This window comes from Mirounga angustirostris, unplaced genomic scaffold (genome assembly GCF_029215605.1).
Source record: "Mirounga angustirostris isolate CCGP_5_RB_7025 unplaced genomic scaffold, mMirAng1.0.hap1 SCAF_2, whole genome shotgun sequence".
NCBI lineage: Eukaryota > Metazoa > Chordata > Mammalia > Carnivora > Phocidae > Mirounga > Mirounga angustirostris.
The window spans coordinates 187,021,358-187,041,377 of NW_026991710.1; the positions used below are offsets into that span (position 1 = coordinate 187,021,358).

Genomic DNA, 20,020 nt, shown 5'->3' on the forward strand with positions numbered 1-20,020 from the left:
ATGAATGTTGAATTGAATGGAAAAATGAACTCTCATCTCTCATCGGAAATTTAGGGTTTTTTTTTTTTTCCTTTTCAAAGGGAAAAAGACGGGCTTCCCTTTTATATCCCCTAATGATGGGGCTGGTGTCTGTGGATAAGCTTTTATTTCAAATGATGGGCCATATATAGAGCTGGGAGTGGTAACGTGGGGGAAAGTGCAGTTCTGGGGCATGACCACAAGGTGGTGCAGTAATGGGGCGCCCACCTGCCCGCCAAGAATAAACTGATGTGGCCTGGGCGTGGGAAGATGTGGGAGATGACCCATAACTCTGGGAAGGTGGCAGGCCCGCCCAGAGGGAAATCGTCTCATGAAAGTGAGCTTGTTTTAATATTGGATGAGCGACTTATACAAGACGTGAAAAAAAAAATAGGTGCAAGATATTGATGGTTTGTTCTTCGGTACAGGTCAGACACTTACGAAATTGAAGCAGGTGAAAACATGTCTATAGAGATGAGTGCAAAAAAGGTATGTAGGAATGTTCTCTCTGCTATCTTGCAGCAGATTTCCTTTCCTATTTCGATTGGATGCAAATAGAGAAAATGTGCCGTAACCACATTTTACATAGAGAAAGAATGTTACGTTTCAGAAGATACTTTTATTGTAAAAAGGGAAATAGCTTTTCATATTTTAGGTGCTTTTATTTATAGAGACCTCCAGTCTCTGTGTCCCTAGTCGGTTTTCAGAGCGTTCATGTCATCTGTTTAGATCGTGATCTACAAAGGCAGAGCAAACTGTGGGGAGCGTTTATTCGGAGCTCTTGAGTCTGGGTTTCCCCACCTGCCTGCTAATCTCGTTGCCATCTTCCTGTTATGTTCAAGCTGGAAGGTGGGAAATGAGAAATGTGGACTTAACTAGGGCTATCCGCTATTACAGTAAGGATGATAAAGCATTTGTATTTTCTAAACCAGTAATGCTGCTTTCTTGCCATAGCCAAGAAGAAAAGTCAAGCCCATTAGCGATGAATCTGAAAGCACCGAAGAAGGTGATATAAGAAGAAAAGTTCAGTCTGCAGAGAAAATAAGGACACAGCCACACGAACCTGTTTCAGATACACCATGTACATCTTCAGAGCTTCCAGAGAAATTGGCTGAGTCGGTCACTCCTAAAAAAATCAGACCCCTTAGTGCCAAGTCAGTTGTTGAAAAAGAGGCCATGACAGAACCACATCAGTCGGTAAGAGAGTGCCTGCCATCCCCCTGGAGGGAAAAAAAAGAGTTGAGGAAAATAAAGCATTTCCTCTCTTTCCTTTGTTTCTTTAAAAAGATGAGTTATATATTTTTGTTATAAAAATGTTTGAGAACATTCAGAAGGTATGGAAAGGAAAATAAAATCACCTACAATCAATCCCATCTCCCAAAAAGAGCCACCCTGCTCCTTGGTCTAGGCTCCTCAGCGCCTTTCCTGCACTTTGCTCACCCCCAGTGGGACCAGCCTGGGCACTTGTGTCCTAGGCTACCATCTTACTGAGTGTTCTAAGCTACCATCTTACTGAGTGTTCTAAGCTACCATCTTACTGAGTGTTCTAAGCTACCATCTTACTGAGTGTTCTAGGCTACCATCTTACTGAGTGTTCTAGGCTACCATCTTACTGAGTGTCCTAAGCTACCATCTTACTGAGTGTCCTAGGCTACCATCTTACTGAGTGTCCTAGGCTACCATCTTACTGAGTGTTCTAGGCTACCATCTGACTGAGTGTTCTAGGCTACCATCTGACTGAGTGTTCTAAGCTACCATCTGAATGAGTGTTCTAAGCTACCATCTGAATGAGTGTTCTAGGCTACCATCTGACTGAGTGTTCTAAGCTACCATCTGACTGAGTGTTCTAGGCTACCATCTGACTGAGTGTTCTAGGCTACCATCTGACTGAGTGTTCTAGGCTACCATCTGACTGAGTGTCCTAGGCTACCATCTGACTGAGTGTCCTAGGCTACCATCTGACTGAGTGTCCTAGGCTACCATCTGACTGAGTGTCCTAGGCTACCATCTTACTGAGTGTCCTAGGCTACCATCTGACTGAGTGTTCTAGGCTACCATCTTACTGAGTGTCCTAGGCTACCATCTTACTGAGTGTTCTAAGCTACCATCTGACTGAGTGTCCTAGGCTACCATCTGACTGAGTGTTCTAGGCTACCATCTGACTGAGTGTTCTAGGCTACCATCTGACTGAGTGTTCTAGGCTACCATCTGACTGAGTGTTCTAGGCTACCATCTGACTGAGTGTTCTAGGCTACCATCTTAATGAGCACACGCCATTTCATTCATGAGTGTGCTGCAGTGTAGTTAATCTCTAACGAATGGTTGCAATTCAAAAAAATTTTTAAGTGCTTTCATGAATTTTTTTCTAGCTAAATCTTGGTATACACCCTTGATCATTTCCTTAGGAAAAAAGTGGCTAAGATTTCTGGGTCATAAGCACTCTGTTTTAAATTCTTGACATTTATGATCTTTTGGTCAAGCTCTTAATATATCATTTTATTCACTTGGTTTAATGCTTTGAATAATTCATTCTCATGTCCAAAAAAAGTTTTAAGTTTAATGTGTTTCTGCTGCATCATGTTCCACTTTCCATCTTCCTCACCCAGTAAATATACACCCAGGTGACATTCTAAGTAGGTTCTTATGTGTTCTTCCAGTTTCCTTCTGCCAGTATAAACAAATATGGATCTATTTTCTTCTTTTAGTTCCCCTTTCTACACAAATAGAAGCATATTATACATGTTGTTTTGCCTCTTATTGGTCTGTCTTGGTGAACATCCCATGTGAACTTGAATCTGTAGTTGTTTGAGGTATCGTGGGAATGTGCTCTCAGGTCAAGGTGACTGACATGTTCAGATATTCTATCTCCTTTACTGTCTTTTTATAGTGGGGGAATAGTCTACTTGATTACAAAGTGCAGTTTTTGGATGTTTTGTTTTGTTTTTAAAGACCTTATTTTTTGAGAGAGAGTAAGAGAGAAAGAACGAGCAGGGGGAAGGGCAGAGAGAGAGGGAGAAGCAGACTCCCCACTGAGGACCCTGGGATCATGACCTGAGCCGAAGGCAGACGCTTAACCGACTGAGCCACCCAGGTGCCTCAGGTGGTTTTTAATATCCCAATTTTGTGGATTCTCTTTAGTTCTCCGGAGTTTTGCATCATGAATTTTTTAGCTTAGTTCTTTGTTTTCTTAATTTTACACTTAAAAGTTACAAAAATAGTTCAGGAAGTTCCCACATGTTTTTTACCCAGCTTCATCTAATTCTTACTTTTTACATTACCAAAGCACAGTGATTAAAACCAGGACGTTAGGGGCACCTGGATGGCCCAGGCGGTAAAGCGTATTCTGTTTTCTGTTTCTTCCAGTTTTGGTGGCTCTGGCATTCCTCAGCTGATGTCACATCACTTCCTTATCTGTCTTCCATCTTCACATCATCTTCTCCTTTGTGTGTGTCTCATCTCCCTCTGCCTCTCTCACAAAGGATGCTTGTGATGACACTCATGGGCATGGACATATCTTAAGGGGCACCATTCACTACATATGGGCTTCACTAAACGACCTTCCTTCCTCCCTTCCTCTTTCTCTTCCTCCCTCTCTCTTTCTCTTTCTTTATAGTGGGGGTGGGAGAGGGGACAGTGCAGAGGGAGAGAGAGAGAGAGAGAGAATCCCAAGCACACTCCACACCCAGCATGGAGCCTGACATGGGGCTCCATCTCACAACCCTGACATCATGACCTGAGCCCAAATCAAGAGTTGAACACTTAACCGATGGAGTCACCCAGGTGCCCCCTTCACTGCAGATTTTAAAAGCCAGTTTAGTCCGTGAAACTGAAAACAAAGCAATAAAAGTTTATCCAATTTGCAAATCAGAGAGAAAAAGTTTGGGGAAAAAAAAAAAAAAATCAGAGTCACAGGAACCTGTGTGACAATACCAAGGACCTAAAATATATAATAAGAGTTCTGAGGGGTGCCTGGGTGGCTCAGTTGGTGAAGTGTCTGCCTTCGGCTCAGGTCATGGTCCCAGGATCCTGGGATCGAGCTCCACATTGGCTCCCTGCTCAGCGGGGAGCCTGCTCCTCCCTCTCCCTCTCCCTGCCGCTCCCCTTGCTTATGCGCTCTCTCTCTGTCAAATAAATAATTAAAATCTTAAAAAAAAAAAAAAGTTCTGAAAGAAGAGTCAGAATGGGGGTAGAAAAATTGAAATTTAAGAAATAAAATTACTGGAATTTTCCAACTTACGGATCCAAGAAGCTCAGTAAACCCTAAAGCAAGATAAAACCATACTTAAGCATATCATAGTTAAAATGCCAAAAAACAAAGAAAAGCAGAAAATCTTGACAGCAGCCAGAGAAAAGGGACAGAGTAAATATATATGGGAACAATGACAAGTCTCAGAGCTGTCTCACAGAAACAGTGGAGACCAGAAAACAATACAAAGACATACTTAAAGAGCTGAAGAAAAAAGAAATGTCAACCCAGAATTCTACATCCACTGAATACATCCTTTAAAAAAGGGTGAATAAACACATTCAGAAAGCAAATTTGAGAGAATATGTTGCCAGCCCACCTGCATTAAAAGGATGCTGCAGAATGTTCTTTAGGCTGAAGAGAAAAGGTATCAGAAGGAAACTCAGATCTATAGGAAGGAGAAAAGACAACTGGAAAAGAAAAATCAATTAAAAAAAGGAGGGGGGCACCTGGCTGGCTCAGTTGGCAGAGCATGAGACTCTTGACAGGGTTGTGAGTTCGAGCCCTCGCTGGGCGTGGAGCCTACTTAAAGAGAATAAATAAATTTTAAAAAATGAGTGGGTGACAAAAACTACATATTTTTTTTTTCTTCTCATAATTACCTTAAGAAACAGCTGTTTCACACAAAAATGACAACACCATAAGGTTGGGTTTACAATGTATGTAGAAGCAAAACCTGTGTCCAAAGCAGCACAGAGGATGATGGATAAAGAAAATAATGTGGTTATGTAATGAGATTTATGCAGTGGAAGTAGTTAACTCTCAGGAAGTAGGATATGAGGTGGTAACATACTGAATCTAAGTAGATTTTGCTAACTGAAGGATGCATATTTTTAACCCAGGAGCAACCACTCTTAAAAAATTCAGAGGCATAGCTAAGAAGCCAATCGAGGAGAGAAAATGGAATACTGAATTATATTCAGTTAATCCAAAATTAGCAACAGAGGGAAAAAAAAACAAAACGAAAGGCCAGTGGAAAACAATAAGGAGGATGGTAGACTTGAACCTAATTATACTTAAAATTACATCAAAAGCAAATGGGCTTTTGGAGAGGCAATAGCAGGACAAAATAGATGAGTGGAAAACAAAGAGCAATATGGCTGACTTAAACCTAACCACACCAACAATTACATCCCAAGTAAGTGAACTCAACATTCCAACTCTAACGCAGAGACTGTGGGTAACTCTATGCTACTCTGCAAGAGATACACTTTAAAGACAAAAACAAGAGCATCATGGCCGAGTCAGACGCCCTTTGTGTACCCCCCGCAGCAACAACAGTTGGGCATCCGTCCACAGATAAGTGCCTGTGATGGGAGATGTGGCATTCAGCACCATCGGCCCAGGGACCGAAGTGTCTCGCCAACACCTTTATTTTGGCCCATTGGAACTGATCTCAGACTTCTGCCCCCCAGAACTCTTGGAGAATAAATTTCTGTTTTAAGCCATCAAGTTGGGTAATGTATTGTAGCAGCCACAGGAAACTAAAACATGACCCGGTGACTTCTTAGCTATGTGCTCTTTGGTTCTAGAATTTCCATTTAGGGGTTTTGTTTGTTTGTTTGTTTAATATAGTTCCTCAGCTAAGGTACCCTGGTTTTTTTTAGTCATTAAGACCACCATTTCTTTTTACTTCTTTGGGAAGTAGCTGCTTTAACAAAGTCTTTGTTTGGGGCTAAGTTGGGGTTAGTTTCTCTTGAGTACTTTTTTCTGTTTTGACTATGGGTCCCATTTTTTGTATAACATTTTGAATACTTTTGGATTGTGTATTGGATATTGTTGACGGGTTGTTGAGACTCTGAATTCTGTTATCTTCTTACGAATGTTGACTTTTTATTCTAATTGGTGGCCTGTTTATTGGCTGATCATCTTTAACTTCTGTAAGCTTGGTTTTTATCTTTTGTTAGGGTCAGTTTGTGGAAAGCCGAATGTATTTTCCAAGCAGCTCAAACTCGCTGGGACTGCGACTCAATGTCTGTTATAATTGTTAACTTTGTAACTTAAGACAGCACACATTTGTATCTCCCAATTTCTGGCGGTCAGAGGTCCCTCTTAGCCAAATTCTCTACTCACGGTCCCATAGGGCTGAAATCAAGATGCTAGCCAGGACAGAAATCTCATCCAAGACTCATGATCCTCATCTAAGATCATTCAGATTGTTGGTAGAATTTGGTTCTTTGTTTTCTGTCTGGTTGAAGCTGGGAGTCACCATTAGGTCTTAGTCATGCGGCCCTCTCACAATATGGCAGCTAACATCTTCAAAGCCAGAGAATCCCTCGAGTCAGCTACAGTGGAGTCTTCTCTAAGGTAACCTGAGAGAGGGAACAAGTATCCTATCCTATTCACAGGTCCCACCCACACTCAAGGGGGAGGGAGTTCTACAAATCACTGGGGATCATCTTTGAATTCTGCCTACAACCTCCAGTCTCTGTCTTTCTAGTGAATCTGGTCTGAGATGGGTTTTAGGGTTTCTCAGGGTGGGTGTAGAGTACGCCTTACTCAAGGGTAGTGTTTCTCAATCCTTTTGAATTACAGTCCTGCCTAAAAAGCCTTTTTATTTTATTTTTTTAAAGATTTTTTAAATTTATTTATTAGAGAGCACAAGCAGGAGGCAGAGGGAGAAGCAGGCTTCCCGCGGAGCAGGGAGCCCGATGTGGGGCTCGGTCCCAGGACCCTGGGGTCACGACCCGAGGCCAAGGCAGCCCCTTCACCGACTGAGCCACCCAGGCGCCCCTACTTGCTACATTCTTAATCCTGTGCTAGCCGCTTTCCAGGAAGCTTGACGTAGTCTCATTCTGCACATGCGGAGGACTCAGGACCTTCAGGGCACCCCCACCTGGACTCCCGGTGCTCATTTCTGAGCAGCCTGCTCCCAGCGCCTCGGCAGAGTAGGAGTCCCGCGCTGCGGGCGGAGTCGTCACTCAGTGTGGGTGCGGAGGGGAGCGGGCGTTCCTAGGGCTCCCCTTCTGAGCTTCCCTGCCGCGGGTCCCTGGGGTCCTACACCTAAGTAAAGGAGCCTCCTCCCCAGCCCCATCTGATGGTCGGGTGTGGCCCCAGAGCTCGTTCAGAAGCTCTTCCTTCATCCTAGCTTGGAGCAGAGGGCAGCCTGACTCCACAGGTTATTACCTTAAGTAATAAAAGTTGAACTTCCTCCAAGGCAACCATTGTTTGTTTGTTTTTTTTAATTTTTAAAGATTTTATTTATTTGAGAGAGAGTGCAAAGCAAGCGAGAGAGAGAGAGCGAGAGAGCCAGTGCACGAGCCTGGGAGAGGGGCAGAGGGAGAGGGAGAAGCAGGTTCCCTACTAAGCGGGGAAGCCCCACGCAGGGCTCGATCCCAGGACCCCAGGATCACGACCTGAGCCACCCAGGCGCCCCCAAGGTAACCATTGTTAAAAGCCAACTAAAAGTTTTATTTACTTTTTGAAACCATTTAATTTTTCAATGTCTCTTTATATTAATTTAGATAGTATACGTAATAATTTAGAACTAAATGAGAGTAACAGCCAGAATTGAGAGTGTTTGAAATACCATGATCAGATAACTTACATGTTTTAAGAGAATGAAAACTTTTCCTAAATAAACATCTTTGCTTTTGTTTTTTGTTTTGTTTTTTTTTGTAGAAAACTCAGAGAAAGGTGTTTTGTGGCAAAAGGAAGAAATCAGGAAGTGAAGCCATAGACTCAGGTACAAAATAGTGTTTTATACTTTGTCAAGCATTCAGGAATTTTATTTTAAAAACTTTGTTGTTGTTAAAGTAGTAAATTGTAAGTATATAAAATTGCTACTTTGAAAAGCTAAAAATTTATGATTTTGTAGTAACTGATTTTTACAACATATGTCATGAAAATTTTCAACCTACAACGAAGGTGAATCTTACAATATATATTTATACTCCCAGATTTTACTGTTATACCTGCTTTATCACCTTAATTTTTCATCACACAATGTTGAAACAGTGTTGAACACATCACATAGTTTTACCTTGAATAAGGCTTTTTTTTTTTCCACTTGGCATAACTTTTTTGAGATTCATCCACATTGTTCTGCATTTTTATTGATACAAATAAAAGTTTATTGAAAAATGGGAGGAAAATAAAGCATTTTCTCTCCTTCCTCTTTCATTTCCTTTTAAGGAATATATTTTAATTATTTTAAGATAATCTTTTAATCTGTTAAAAGATAAGTCATATATGTTTAGAAACATTTGGAAAGTATAGAAAGGAAGATAAAATCACCTACGAATCCCATCACCCAAAAAAGAGCCACCCTGCTTTTTGGTATATACTCTTCTATCCTTTTACCGACACTGCTCACCCCGAATAGGATCCTATCCTTATCATTAGGTATTCTGCAACCCCCTCTTACTGAATGCTTGACCTTTCATCCACATTACTGAGACTAAATCAGCACAGTGGGGAATCTCTGTGTGGCCTATTAGGTAGATTAAAATTAAACTATAACAAAGAAGAGCTCGTGACCAGTAAGTAGTATTGGGTAGCAGCAGACTATGCAGTAAAGGTAGAGCTGGTAGTTGTGAGTCAGCGGTACTTCAGGCTGTGTTGGTAGAAACGGGAGAACCAAGGAGATGGCACTTAGTGAGCATATAGACGGGGATTTGTGAGATTGGCCTGGCCTGGGGAGAAGTGAGTCCTGTCTCCTCCCATGTGCCTCTTCAACCATAGCTATTTTTGGCAATTTGGTGGGGCAGTTTTTGTTGTAGGCTTTCAGAACCCTGGGCCTAGAGCCAAAATATAATCAGTATATTCAATGGACTTCTCATAATATTCTAGATATTTCCGACTCTGTACATATTTGGTGTCTGAAAGGAAAGAAAGCCAGTGACATCGCGGAGTTAGATGTCGTTTTGTCTGCATTTGAGAAAACCATCCTAGAGTATAAGTAAGTCTTCTGATGTTGTGATATATGCACCCAGTGAATTTTCCTCGAAGCACCACTTTTGCTCATCCCGTGGCTCTTGGTGTATTTTCATCGTCTAGTTTACCTGTTTTTATATTTCCATTATAATTTTTTCTTTAATCCTGTGAATTATTTAGTAGTATGTTTTGGTATGTCCAAATATGTGACTTTTTAATTTATATTTTTGTATTAACCTTGTGTCTTACATATGTCCTGATCAAATTTGATAGACTCGTGATATTTTTTGTAATTTTTTAAAATTTCTTTATGGCCTAGCACATAATCTGTAGGGAATCTAATTATTGGATCTCTGTAGAATCAGTATTATTTTTCCTGATTCTCTTATCAATTTATGCTGTATATATTTAGAGACTATTCTGTTAGTACATCATGTTTAAAATTGCTCTGTCGGGGCTCCTGGGTGGCTCAGTCGTTAAGCGTCTGCCCTTGGCTCAGGTCATGGTCCCAGGGTCCTGGGATCAAGCCCCGCATCGGGCTCCCTGCTCAGCGGGAAGCCTGCTTCTCTCTCTCCCTCTTCCACTCCGCCTGCTTGTGTTCTTTCTCTCGCTTTGTCTCTCTCTGTCAAATAAATAAATAAAATTCTTAAAAAAAAAAAAAATTCTACTGGGGCGCCTGGGTGGCTCAGTCGTTAAGCGTCTGCCTTCGGCTCAGGTCATGATCCCAGGGTCCTGGGATCAAGCCCCGCATCGGGCTCCCTGCTCAGCGGGAAGCCTGCTTCTCCCTCTCCCACTCCCCCTGCTTGTGTTCCCTCTGTCGCTGTGTCTCTCTCTGTCAAATAAAATCTTTAAAAATTAAATAAATAAATAAATAAAATTGCTCTGTCTTGTAGACTGAACACTTTATCCTTCTGTAGTACCCTCTCCATTCCTAAAAATGCTTCTTTTGGTCTTAAAATCTGTTTCATCTGATGCTAGTATTGTGTCACTAGATTTCTTTTGCTAGCATTTGCTAGAACTTACATTCTTTTTACTTCCTTTTATTTCTAGCCTTTGACCTTAAAAATTTTTTTATAATAAATAGTAAAATTTAGCGGCGCCTGGGTGGCTCAGTTGGTTGAGCGTCTGCCTTCGGCTCAGGTCATGATCCCCAGGGCCTGGCATCAAGCCCTGCATTGGGCTCTCTACTCAGTGGAGAGTCTACTTCTTCCTCTCCCTCTGCCCCTCGTGCTCTCACTCTCTTTCTCTCTCTCAAATAAATAAATGAAATCTTAAAAGAAATAGTAAAATTTAAATCCAGTATGTCCATCTTTGTTGACCTCAGTCCATTTACATTTATTATAATTACCAATATATTTGGAAGAACGTGTTGATACATTGTTTTTACGTCTTTAGATCTCTTTTGTTCTACTTTGGTGTTTTTAATTATAACTTCGTTAAAAAATAGAATTTTTAACTCCATTAATAAGCTCTCTTAACTCTTGGTCCCCTCTCTCTTTACCCCTACCCCAGAGATTTTTAATTCTGGGGCACATAAATTTTTTCTCTTTTTTAGACAGCAACAACACTTATTAAGGTATTTATCTGATCACCTTTATTTCATACATTTCTTACAACAATCTCTGGTAATGTATCTTTTCTTATTTGTTTCATCCCAACACTGTTGAGTGTGGCTCTTTATGTTGTAAAATTTCTAAATCCTTTGGATTATTTTGGTCATGACATTGAATTTGAATAACAGTTTAGCTGGATATAGTATTCTAGGTTCTAAATCATTTCCTTAAATACTTAGGAATCACTGTTCCTTTGTCTTCTTTTGCATCTAGTGTTGATGTGGAAAATTTGGTATCTGTCGAAGTCTTATTTATATGTGATCTGCTCTTTCTCTCTAAACTTTTAGAATATTTTGTCTGTGATATCCTTTAATTTCACTATATTGGGTCTGACTTTTCTAGTCTAAGGTGGTTTTTTAATTCCAAAATTAAAAATATTTTTGTTCTAATGTTATATCCTTGTCCTCTGCTCTGTTTTTCTAGATTTCCTCAGTCTAGAAACTAGAAGTTTGCTAACTTATTTCTCTGATATATCCATTATGCCATTTATCCCATCTCCTGAGTTCTGTATGTAGCCATATGACTTTTTGTCTAATATTTCTATTTGGTTCCTTTTATGTCATGTTTTCTGTTGCTACTGTCCTCTTTAGAATATTTATTAGGTTTATTTCAAAATACTGGGTCATCTATTACGAAATACCTGCTTCTCTTAGGATTTCTGATCAAATAGTTTGCTTTCTCTTTGATATAGTTGTGTTCCTCCAGTGTGTTGTTACTCCAGCCTATGAGCTCATTTACCCCCGTCTGTCAGCTTCTTTGTCAGACAGACAGTGTATATAAGGGAAGATCAAGCCTGATTCACATCCATTCCCAGGAGTACGAGGGATGGGGGCGGATAAGGCCTAGGGTGGGAAGCCTCAGTCACTTATTCCACAAAGTAACCTGTCAGGTCAGGACTTAATCTTAACCCTCCAGAGATAAGTAGCGGTTAAGAGCTGCTACACTCCTTAGATTATCGTTCTCCAGCCCCGGGGGTTTGGCAGGGGAAGGCGGAGGAGAAAGCTCCCAAAGGTAGTCTCCATGTTTCTCTCCAGACCCCCAAGCACAGCCCAGGTAATTTTATTCTTACAGTCACAGGGACAGAGGTCTAAGTGGCTGCAGCTGTGAGGCAGGCACAGCTGTAAGAATCATGCTGGGGAAGAAGCAGAGGCCAACCTTGACCTGTCCTTTCCTGTCCCGGGCCACAGCCCCTGCCCTTCTCACCTGTCATGCTAACTCATCATCATCTTTGTGGGAATTGTCTGTTCTTCTGTACTCTATGTTTTTATTTGGTTGGTTGGGGTGGTTTTTTTTGGTACTGTATGTTCTAAAGCCAGTTTGCTATTAAAATTGGTACAGAAGGTCTCTTACTATAGACCATCTCTTGACTGTGTTACCCTTTTCCCATTCATAAATCTCTTCAAAAGGAAGAAAAGACTTAGATTTCTGACGTTTGCGCAAAATGGCAGTATCTTGCCTTTTAGCATAGTGTTCTTGATATAAGAAATGATTTAGAAGAGGTATAGTGTTTTTGTTAGCCTTTTTTTTTTTTTAATAGGCCCCATGCCCAATGTGGGACTTGAACTCACGACCCTGAGATGAAGAGTTGCATGCACTAGCGACTGAGCCAGCCAGGCACTCCATAGACTTAAAATTATACCCTTGTGTTTTTGTCATACCCCATGATTCTGGTAGAATCTCTGGTCTTGTTTTATTTTCTTAAAGTATTCTCAACCACATGAAAAGTTTTGTTCTTTCAAAATCAAATTAACTATTGAAGGGTGTGCTATTTTTATTTTATTTTTTTAAAGATTTTATTTACTTGACACAGAGAGAGAGAGAGAGAGAACAAGTAGGCAGAGAGGCAGGCAGAGGGAGAGGGAGAAGCAGGCTTCCTGCGGAGCAGGGAGCCCGATACGGGGCTCGATCCCAGGACCCCAGGATCATGACCTGAGCCGAAGGCAGCCGCTTAACCAACTGAGCCACCCAGGCGCCCCGAAGGGTGTGCTATTTTTAATACGCTGTATCTGGAACTCACCACCTGAATAATTTGTTAAACTTACAGATTGTAAGTAGTTTACCAATGTATATATAAGTAGGGAAGTATGCCATGAAATGCAAACATTACAAACAGGCTATTTTATAACTGATTCAATTAGTTATTTGTAGGGAATTGACCAAATTTTTAAGATACTAGAATTTGAAAAAGTTGTGTCTGGCTATCGTATGTAGACCACCACCATTTTGGTTGGTATAGTCTACCAGTTTATCATCATTGTAAGCCATATGCAGAAAGACCTAATCAGTTTTCCTAATTTTTTATGTGTTTTTAACATCTTAAAATCATGATTTCATATTTATATTAGAAATACCTTTATTAGATAGAGCTGATATATTTTTTAATTGTGAATTTTTATTTTTTATTTTTAAAATTTATTTAAAAATTTTTAATTTTTATTTTATTTATCTTATTTATTTTTTATTTATTTTTAAATGTGCATTTATATGCCATAAAATTTACCATCTTAACCATTTTTAAGTATACATTTCAGTAGTGTTAAGTACTTGGTTTGCTTTCTCAAGATTGTTTTGGCTATTTGGTGTCCTTTGATATTCCATATGAAGTTTAGGATTTTTTTTTTTTCTATTTCTGCAAAAAATGCTATTGGGAATTTGGTAGTTATTGCATTGTATCTATAGACTGCTTTAGGTAGTATGGACATTTTAATAGTATTAAGGCTTCCAGTCCATGAACTTGGGATGTTTTTCCTTTTATTTGTATCTCCCAATTTCTTTCAACAATGTTTTTACAGTTTTCAATGTATATTTTACCTCCTTGGTTAAGTTTATTTCTAAGGTTTTTTTTTTTTTTTTTTTTTTGATGCTATTGTAAATGGGATTGTTAATTACTTTTTTGGATTGTTCATTGTTAGTATATAGAAATGCAACTGTTCTCTGTGTGTTTTTTGTATCCTGCAATCTTGCTGAATTTGTTTATTCTAACAGTTTTTGTGTGTGTATGGAATCTTCAGGATTTTCTACACATAAAATCATGTCCTCTGTGACAGAGGTAACTTACTTCTTCCTTTCCAATTTGGATACCATATAGTTATTTTTCTTATCTAATTGCTTTGGCTAGTATTCCCAGTACTGTGTTGAATAGAAATGGCAAGTGAGGCATCCCCACTTTGTTCCTGATCTGAGAGCAATAGCTTTTAACTTTTCACCTTTGATTATGATGTTAGCTGTAGGCTTTTCATGTATGGCCTTTATATTGATGTAATTTCCTTCTATTCATAGTTTGTTGAGAGTTTTTATCATGAAATGGTGTTGGATTTTGTCAAATGCTTTTTCCTTTATCAGTTGAGATGATCATGTGGCTTTTGTCCTTCATTCTGTTATTGTGTGTTACACTGATTGTAGTTTGTATGCTGAACTATCCTTGCATTCCAGAAATCCACTTTCTTGTGATATATAATCATTTAAATGTGTTGTTGAATTTCCTTTTTGAGTATTTTGTTGGGGAGTTTTGTATCAATAAGGATATTGGTCTCTCGTTTTCTTTTCTTGTAGTATCTTTGTCTGATTTTGATAAGGGTAATACCAGCCTCATAAAATAAGTTTGGAAATGTTTCCCCACCACCCTACTCCCGGCACTCTTAAATTTCTTGGAAGAGTTTGAGAGGGATTGTTTATTCTTCTTGAAATATTTGGTAGAATTCTCCAGTGAAACCATCCGGTTTCACTGGGTCTTAAATGGGAGGTTTTTGATCAGTTATTCAGTCTACTTTTATGAACTGTAGGTTTGAACATATTTTTTATTTCTTCCTGATTCAATCTTGGCAGGTTTTATGTTCTTAGAATTTCTGCATTTCATCAAGTTTACCCAATTTGTGGGCTTACAATTGTTCACAGCAGTCTCTTAAGAGCCTTTTTACCTCTGTGGCATCAATTGTAATGCCTGTTCTTTCATTTTTTGAGTCTTTTCTCTTTTTTTCTTTGTCTAAGGATTGGTCAGTTTTGTTGATCTTTTCAAAAAACCCTTAGGTTCATTAATTTTTTCCTGTTTCTCATTTCATTTATTTCTGCTCTAATCTTTACTGTTCCTTCATTATGCTATCGTTGAGTTTGATCTTTTTCTAGTTCCTTGAGGTGTAAAGTTAGGTTGTTGATTTGAAGTATTTCTTCTTTTTTTTTTAATGTAGGTATTTATTGCTATCAAATTCTCTTAGAACTGCTTTTGCTGCATCTCATAAGTGTTGGTACATTTTGTTTTTGTTTGTTCCAAGATATTTTCTAATTTCCCTTGTTATTTCTTGTTTGAACGATTGGTAGTCGAAGAGTGTGTTGTTTAATTTCCACATTTTGTGAGTTTTCTGGGTTTCCTTTTGCTGTTGATTTCTAGTTCCACTGTGGCCTGAAAAGATACTCAGTATGATTTCAGTCGTATTAAGTTAGTTAAGACTTATTTTGTCACCTAACATGGGATCTGTCTTGGAGAATGTTCCGTGTGCATTTCAGAAGAATGTGGATTCTGTTATTGGGTGGAATGTTCTGTGTAGGTTTATTAGATCCAGTTGGTTTATAGTTTTGTTCAAATCCTGTTTCCTTATTGAGCTGTTGTCTGGTTGCTGTCTGGTACTGAAAGCGAGGTATTGAAGTCATCTACTCTTACTGTGTTACTGCCTGCTTTCCCCTTCAATCCTGTTAATTCAGAATTGTTGAATTGCTCCAGTGTTGGGTGCACATGTAACTTTTATTTCTTTCTGGTGAATTGACCCTTTTATCACTACATAATATCCTTCTTTTGTGACTATTTTTGAATTAGTCTGTTTTGTCTGATGTAAGTATGGTCACCATTGCTCTCTTTTGGTTACCATTTGCTGGAGTATCTTTTTCACATTCAGCCTGTGTATTTCCTTATACCTAACTAAAATGAGTCTCTTGTAGACAGCATGTAGTTGGATCTTTGTTTTTAAATCCAATCAGCCACTCTGATGTCTTTTGATTGGGGAATTCCTGATAGTGACAGACTTAATACTGAAGTCTATTGTTTTCTCTAAGTCTTCTAGTTATTTTGTCCTTCTTTTCGTCTCTTGTCACCTTCCTTTGTGTTTCGTTGATTTTTTTTTTTTTTTTTTTGTAGTGGCATGTCTTGATTCTCTATTCTTTTGTGCTTCTATAGATTTTGTGTGTGCATGTGTGCTTACAGTGGGGATGACATAAATCATAGCAGTCTGCTTTAAAATGTTAACTTGACTTCAATCACCTACAAAGGCTCTACTCCTTTGTCTTCCTCCCCCACCGTATGGGGATAACACTTTGTTATTGATGTCACAGATTTCACCTTTGTATATTGTTACCATTGACACAGTTTCATAGTTATTTTTTATGCTTTTATCTTTTAAATTCTGTATCAGTATGAAAAGTGATTTATGCATCACTATCACAGTATTATGGGGTTCTGTATTCATCTGTATATTTGCCTTTACCAGAGACCTTTATATTTTCATATGTCTTTGTGTTATTGTCTAGTGTCCTTTTGTTTCAACTTGAAGGACTCCTTTTAGTAATTCTTATAAGGCAGGTCTGGTGATGATGAACCCAGCCTTTGTTTATCTGGGAAAGTCTTTATTTCTCCTTGATTTTGGAAGGATAATTCTGCCAGGTATAGTATTCTTGGATGGCACTTTTTTTCTTTCAGTGCTTTGTATAGATCATCCCACCCTTCTGTCCTGTAATGTCTCTGCTGAGAATGACAATGACTGACAATGTTATGGGAGTTCCCTTGTATATGACAAGTTGCTTTTCTCTTGCTACCTTCTATTTTTGCCTTTGAATTTGGACAGTTTGAATATAATGTGTGTCAGTGTGGGCCTCTCTGGGTTCCTCTTAGCTGAGGTCTTTTGAGCTTTCTGAATTTGGGTGTCCATTTCCATCCTCAGATTTGGGAAGTTTGGGGCCATTATTTCTTCAAAAAAGTTCCTTGCTCCTTCTCTCCCTCCTCTTTGGGGATACCCATAACACACATAATGGTGTATCGAATGGTTCCCATAAGTCCCATACACTGTTCTCCACTTCATTCTTTTTTTTATTTTTTTCCGATTTGATAATTTCAAATGACTCATTCTTGAGTTTGCCGTTTCTTTTCTCTGCTTGATCAAATCTGCTGTGAACCCATCTAGTGAATTTTTCAATTGTCATTGTACTATTCAGCTCCAGATTTTGATTCTTTTTATAAGTTCTATGTTGATATTTTCCTTTTGTTCATGCATCATTTTCCTGATGTAGTTTTAGTTATTCATCTGTGTTTTCTTGTAACACATTGAGCTTCATTAAGATGATTATTTTTGAGTTCTTTGTTAGCCAATTCACAGGTCTCCATTTCTTTATTAGGGTCTATTTCTGGGGATTTTTTCCCCCACTTGATTGAGTTATGTTTTCTTGTTTCTTCTAGTGCCTTGTTATTTTTTGCTGTGTTTTGTACATTTAAAAAGCAGCCACCCCTCCCCATCTTTACACTGGATTTGTACAGGGGAAGACCTTTGCCAATCAACCTGGGTGGTCCCTCCGTGCTTTTCTGGGGATGTATCTTCTTTGGGCTTGTGCATGTGATTCCCCAACTAGAGAGGTTTGTTTCTTTCTTTTTTAGGGATTTGTAATCTCTAAAGACTAGAGCTCCCTCTGGTGTCTCTCTGTGGTACTGTGGGTTCTCTCGTGCTGCAACAAGCTGCTGAACTCCTTTTTCATCTCTCTGACCAAAGGCATCCAAACTATTTCAGTTCCCACCATTGCTGTACTTCGGGTGACACAGAAACCATTCCAAACGTTGGATAACCTTCTACTCTTCTCTTTCCCTCCCAAGGGAGAAGGTGCGAGCTGGGCTATTTGTCCCGATCCCCTGTGGGTAGCATTGCAGCTTCTGTTACTACAGCAGTGGCTGAACTCTTGTCTCCATGGCAACCAGGCATCCCACGTATGCCGCTTCCGTTAGCATTCCAGATCAGGCACGGTGGAAGGGAGTTCCTGGGGCAGCCCCCTGAAAAGCCAGAACCTTGGACACACGTTCCACTCTTTCTTTCCCAAGGGAGAAACCATGTGCAGAGCTTCTTGAGTGAACCAAGCTGTGCTGGCTTGGGAGATGGGCTGTCCAAGTTGATATGAAACCGCTTTTCTTACCTATTTCAGTAGGACTGTTTCTGACTCTGAACTTGCCTGCAACTTCTTAATTGGTTTCTGGGATTCGGACAAGGCCTTTTGGGATGTAATATAGTGGTTAGGTTGGCTTCCCTGTGCAGGGAATCTGGCCTGGGGCTTCCTATTCCACTATCTTGCTGATGTCACTAGAAATACCTTCTAACACTCTTTTTTGATAAGACCTTTTACAAAGATCTGTATTCGAAAGTACAGGCCTTCTCTTGTGTTATGCTTAGCTCGGTCCCCTTCTCCTGAGTGACTTTTCTTGCTCATGGATTTCCCCCCCAAGAAACCATTTTCTAATTACCTGTCACTTCTACAAAATATTTATTACTTTCGATTAAAAGGTATCCTAGGGCGCCGAGGCTGAGTAGGGGGTTAGCTGCTGTCCTGGAAGGTGGCGGCCGCCGCTGCACACCAGGGGTCTGCCATGCGGCCCTGACTGCGCCAGACTGGGAGCCTTGGGCCCTCTTCTGATGACCGGGACCGGAACCAGTTTGTTAGGGTCAGCTTTGTCAGGTTTTGAAGAACTGGGCTTGTGGCTGCTTCAGTCCAGCTGGCTTCTCCATGCTTGTTGGCTAGTCCAGGTGTGTTACATAAGTAATCCTGCAGCTGTTGGCAGGCGGGGGCGCTGAAGTCTGCTGCTCGTCGGATCAGGTGGCAGGAAAGGACGGGGACTGGCTGTACACCTTTCTACGTCGCTTGCCTTCACCTGTGGACATAGCCAGTGGCAGGGAGTGAAGCTGACCACATACCTGAAGGTTTAGGGGAACATATTTCCTGTTCCTTCTCTTTTGTTGAGGCTGTTTCCAGTATTTTTTTTTTAAGATTTTATTTATTTATTTATTAGAGAGCGAGCGAGAAACAGCATGAGCGGGGAGAGGGTCAGAGGGAGAAGTAGGCTCCCCGCTGAGCCGGGAGCCCGATGTGGGACTCGACTCGATCCCAGGACTCCGGAATCATGACCCGAGCCGAAGGCACCCACTCAACCAACTGAGCCACCCAGGCGCCCTCCAGTATTTTTTTTTTTTTTTAAAGATTTATTTATTTGAGAGAGAGCGAGCTTGAGCCCAGGTGGGGGACAGAGGGAGAGAAAAGTAGTCTCCCCACTGAGCAGGGAGCCTGATGACAGGACTCGATCCCAGGACCCCAGGACCCCAGGAGATCAGGACCTGAGTAGAAGGCAGCCGCTTAACCGACTGAGCCACCCAGGCGCCCCTCCAGTATATTTTTTAAGCCTGAAAAATATCTCTAGCCCTGCCATCTTAGATATTCAAAATGGGTGTATGCCAAATCATGGTTTGTTGATGTGCTAAGCAAATGAAACACACCTTTCAAAATCCTTTATATGATACCTAGTTTGATCTTTTTTTTCTTGCTATAGACAAAAAGTAGAATCTAAAATTTGTAAGGAAGCCATCAAAAAATTTCATTCTAATATGAAAGAAGAACTCATCAAAATGGTAAGTTCCTTGACATAAATTTGTTGGTCTAAATTTGGTTTGCTTATCCTGACGCAGTGTATGGCTATCTTAGAAAAGATTGCCTTTGCTGGCAACGTGGGAAAGGGCTCATTAGAACTGTTTGTGTTTCACAGGTTGTTTTTCAACTCAATGCAATATATTGTGAGTTAATAAACATTTTAATTTTGGAAAATGCACACAAATATTTATTTTTTCTTTTGTGCAGCTTAAAGAAGTCCAGATGTCAAAAACTCTGAAAAGGAAGAACACAAAGGTAAATGACATGTGTTATTAGAAGCATACCCAGTGCAGAGCTAAGTAACACCCTGACGCTGGGTTTCAGGACCTCCGCTTTGTCGAAGTTGTTTTTTCTTAGTCAGGCTTTTATTTGGTTGGTCTTGTGGTTGTGTACTATTAATGCATGCTAAGGGATGGGGATCCCAACTAGCCTAAAAAGGCTATCAAGCCCCAAATAACCACTTCCATGCTATTAAGTAACTAATAACTCTATAAGTAACATATATTTATGGCTTTTGTGGCTGTCAAAGAGTAAGACCTTTTAGAATAAAGAACTGTCCCATGTCTCAAGGGGCAGCCCAGGAAGAATACTGCATTAAGGGCGAGGCGAC

At 40.1% G+C, this 20,020-nt stretch overlaps 1 protein-coding gene across 1 annotated transcript in view; it reads left to right on the forward strand.

Annotated features, from left to right (window-relative positions):
- Positions 1-20,020, forward strand: part of CENPU (centromere protein U) — a 37,100-nt gene that overhangs the window by 11,887 nt on the left and 5,193 nt on the right. The window contains exons 5-10 of the mRNA XM_045879641.3: positions 447-507; positions 973-1,215; positions 7,886-7,949; positions 9,056-9,164; positions 19,313-19,391; positions 19,618-19,665. Of these exons, the coding sequence (XP_045735597.1) occupies positions 447-507; positions 973-1,215; positions 7,886-7,949; positions 9,056-9,164; positions 19,313-19,391; positions 19,618-19,665 (604 nt within the window). The remainder of the gene's footprint in view (positions 1-446; positions 508-972; positions 1,216-7,885; positions 7,950-9,055; positions 9,165-19,312; positions 19,392-19,617; positions 19,666-20,020) is intronic.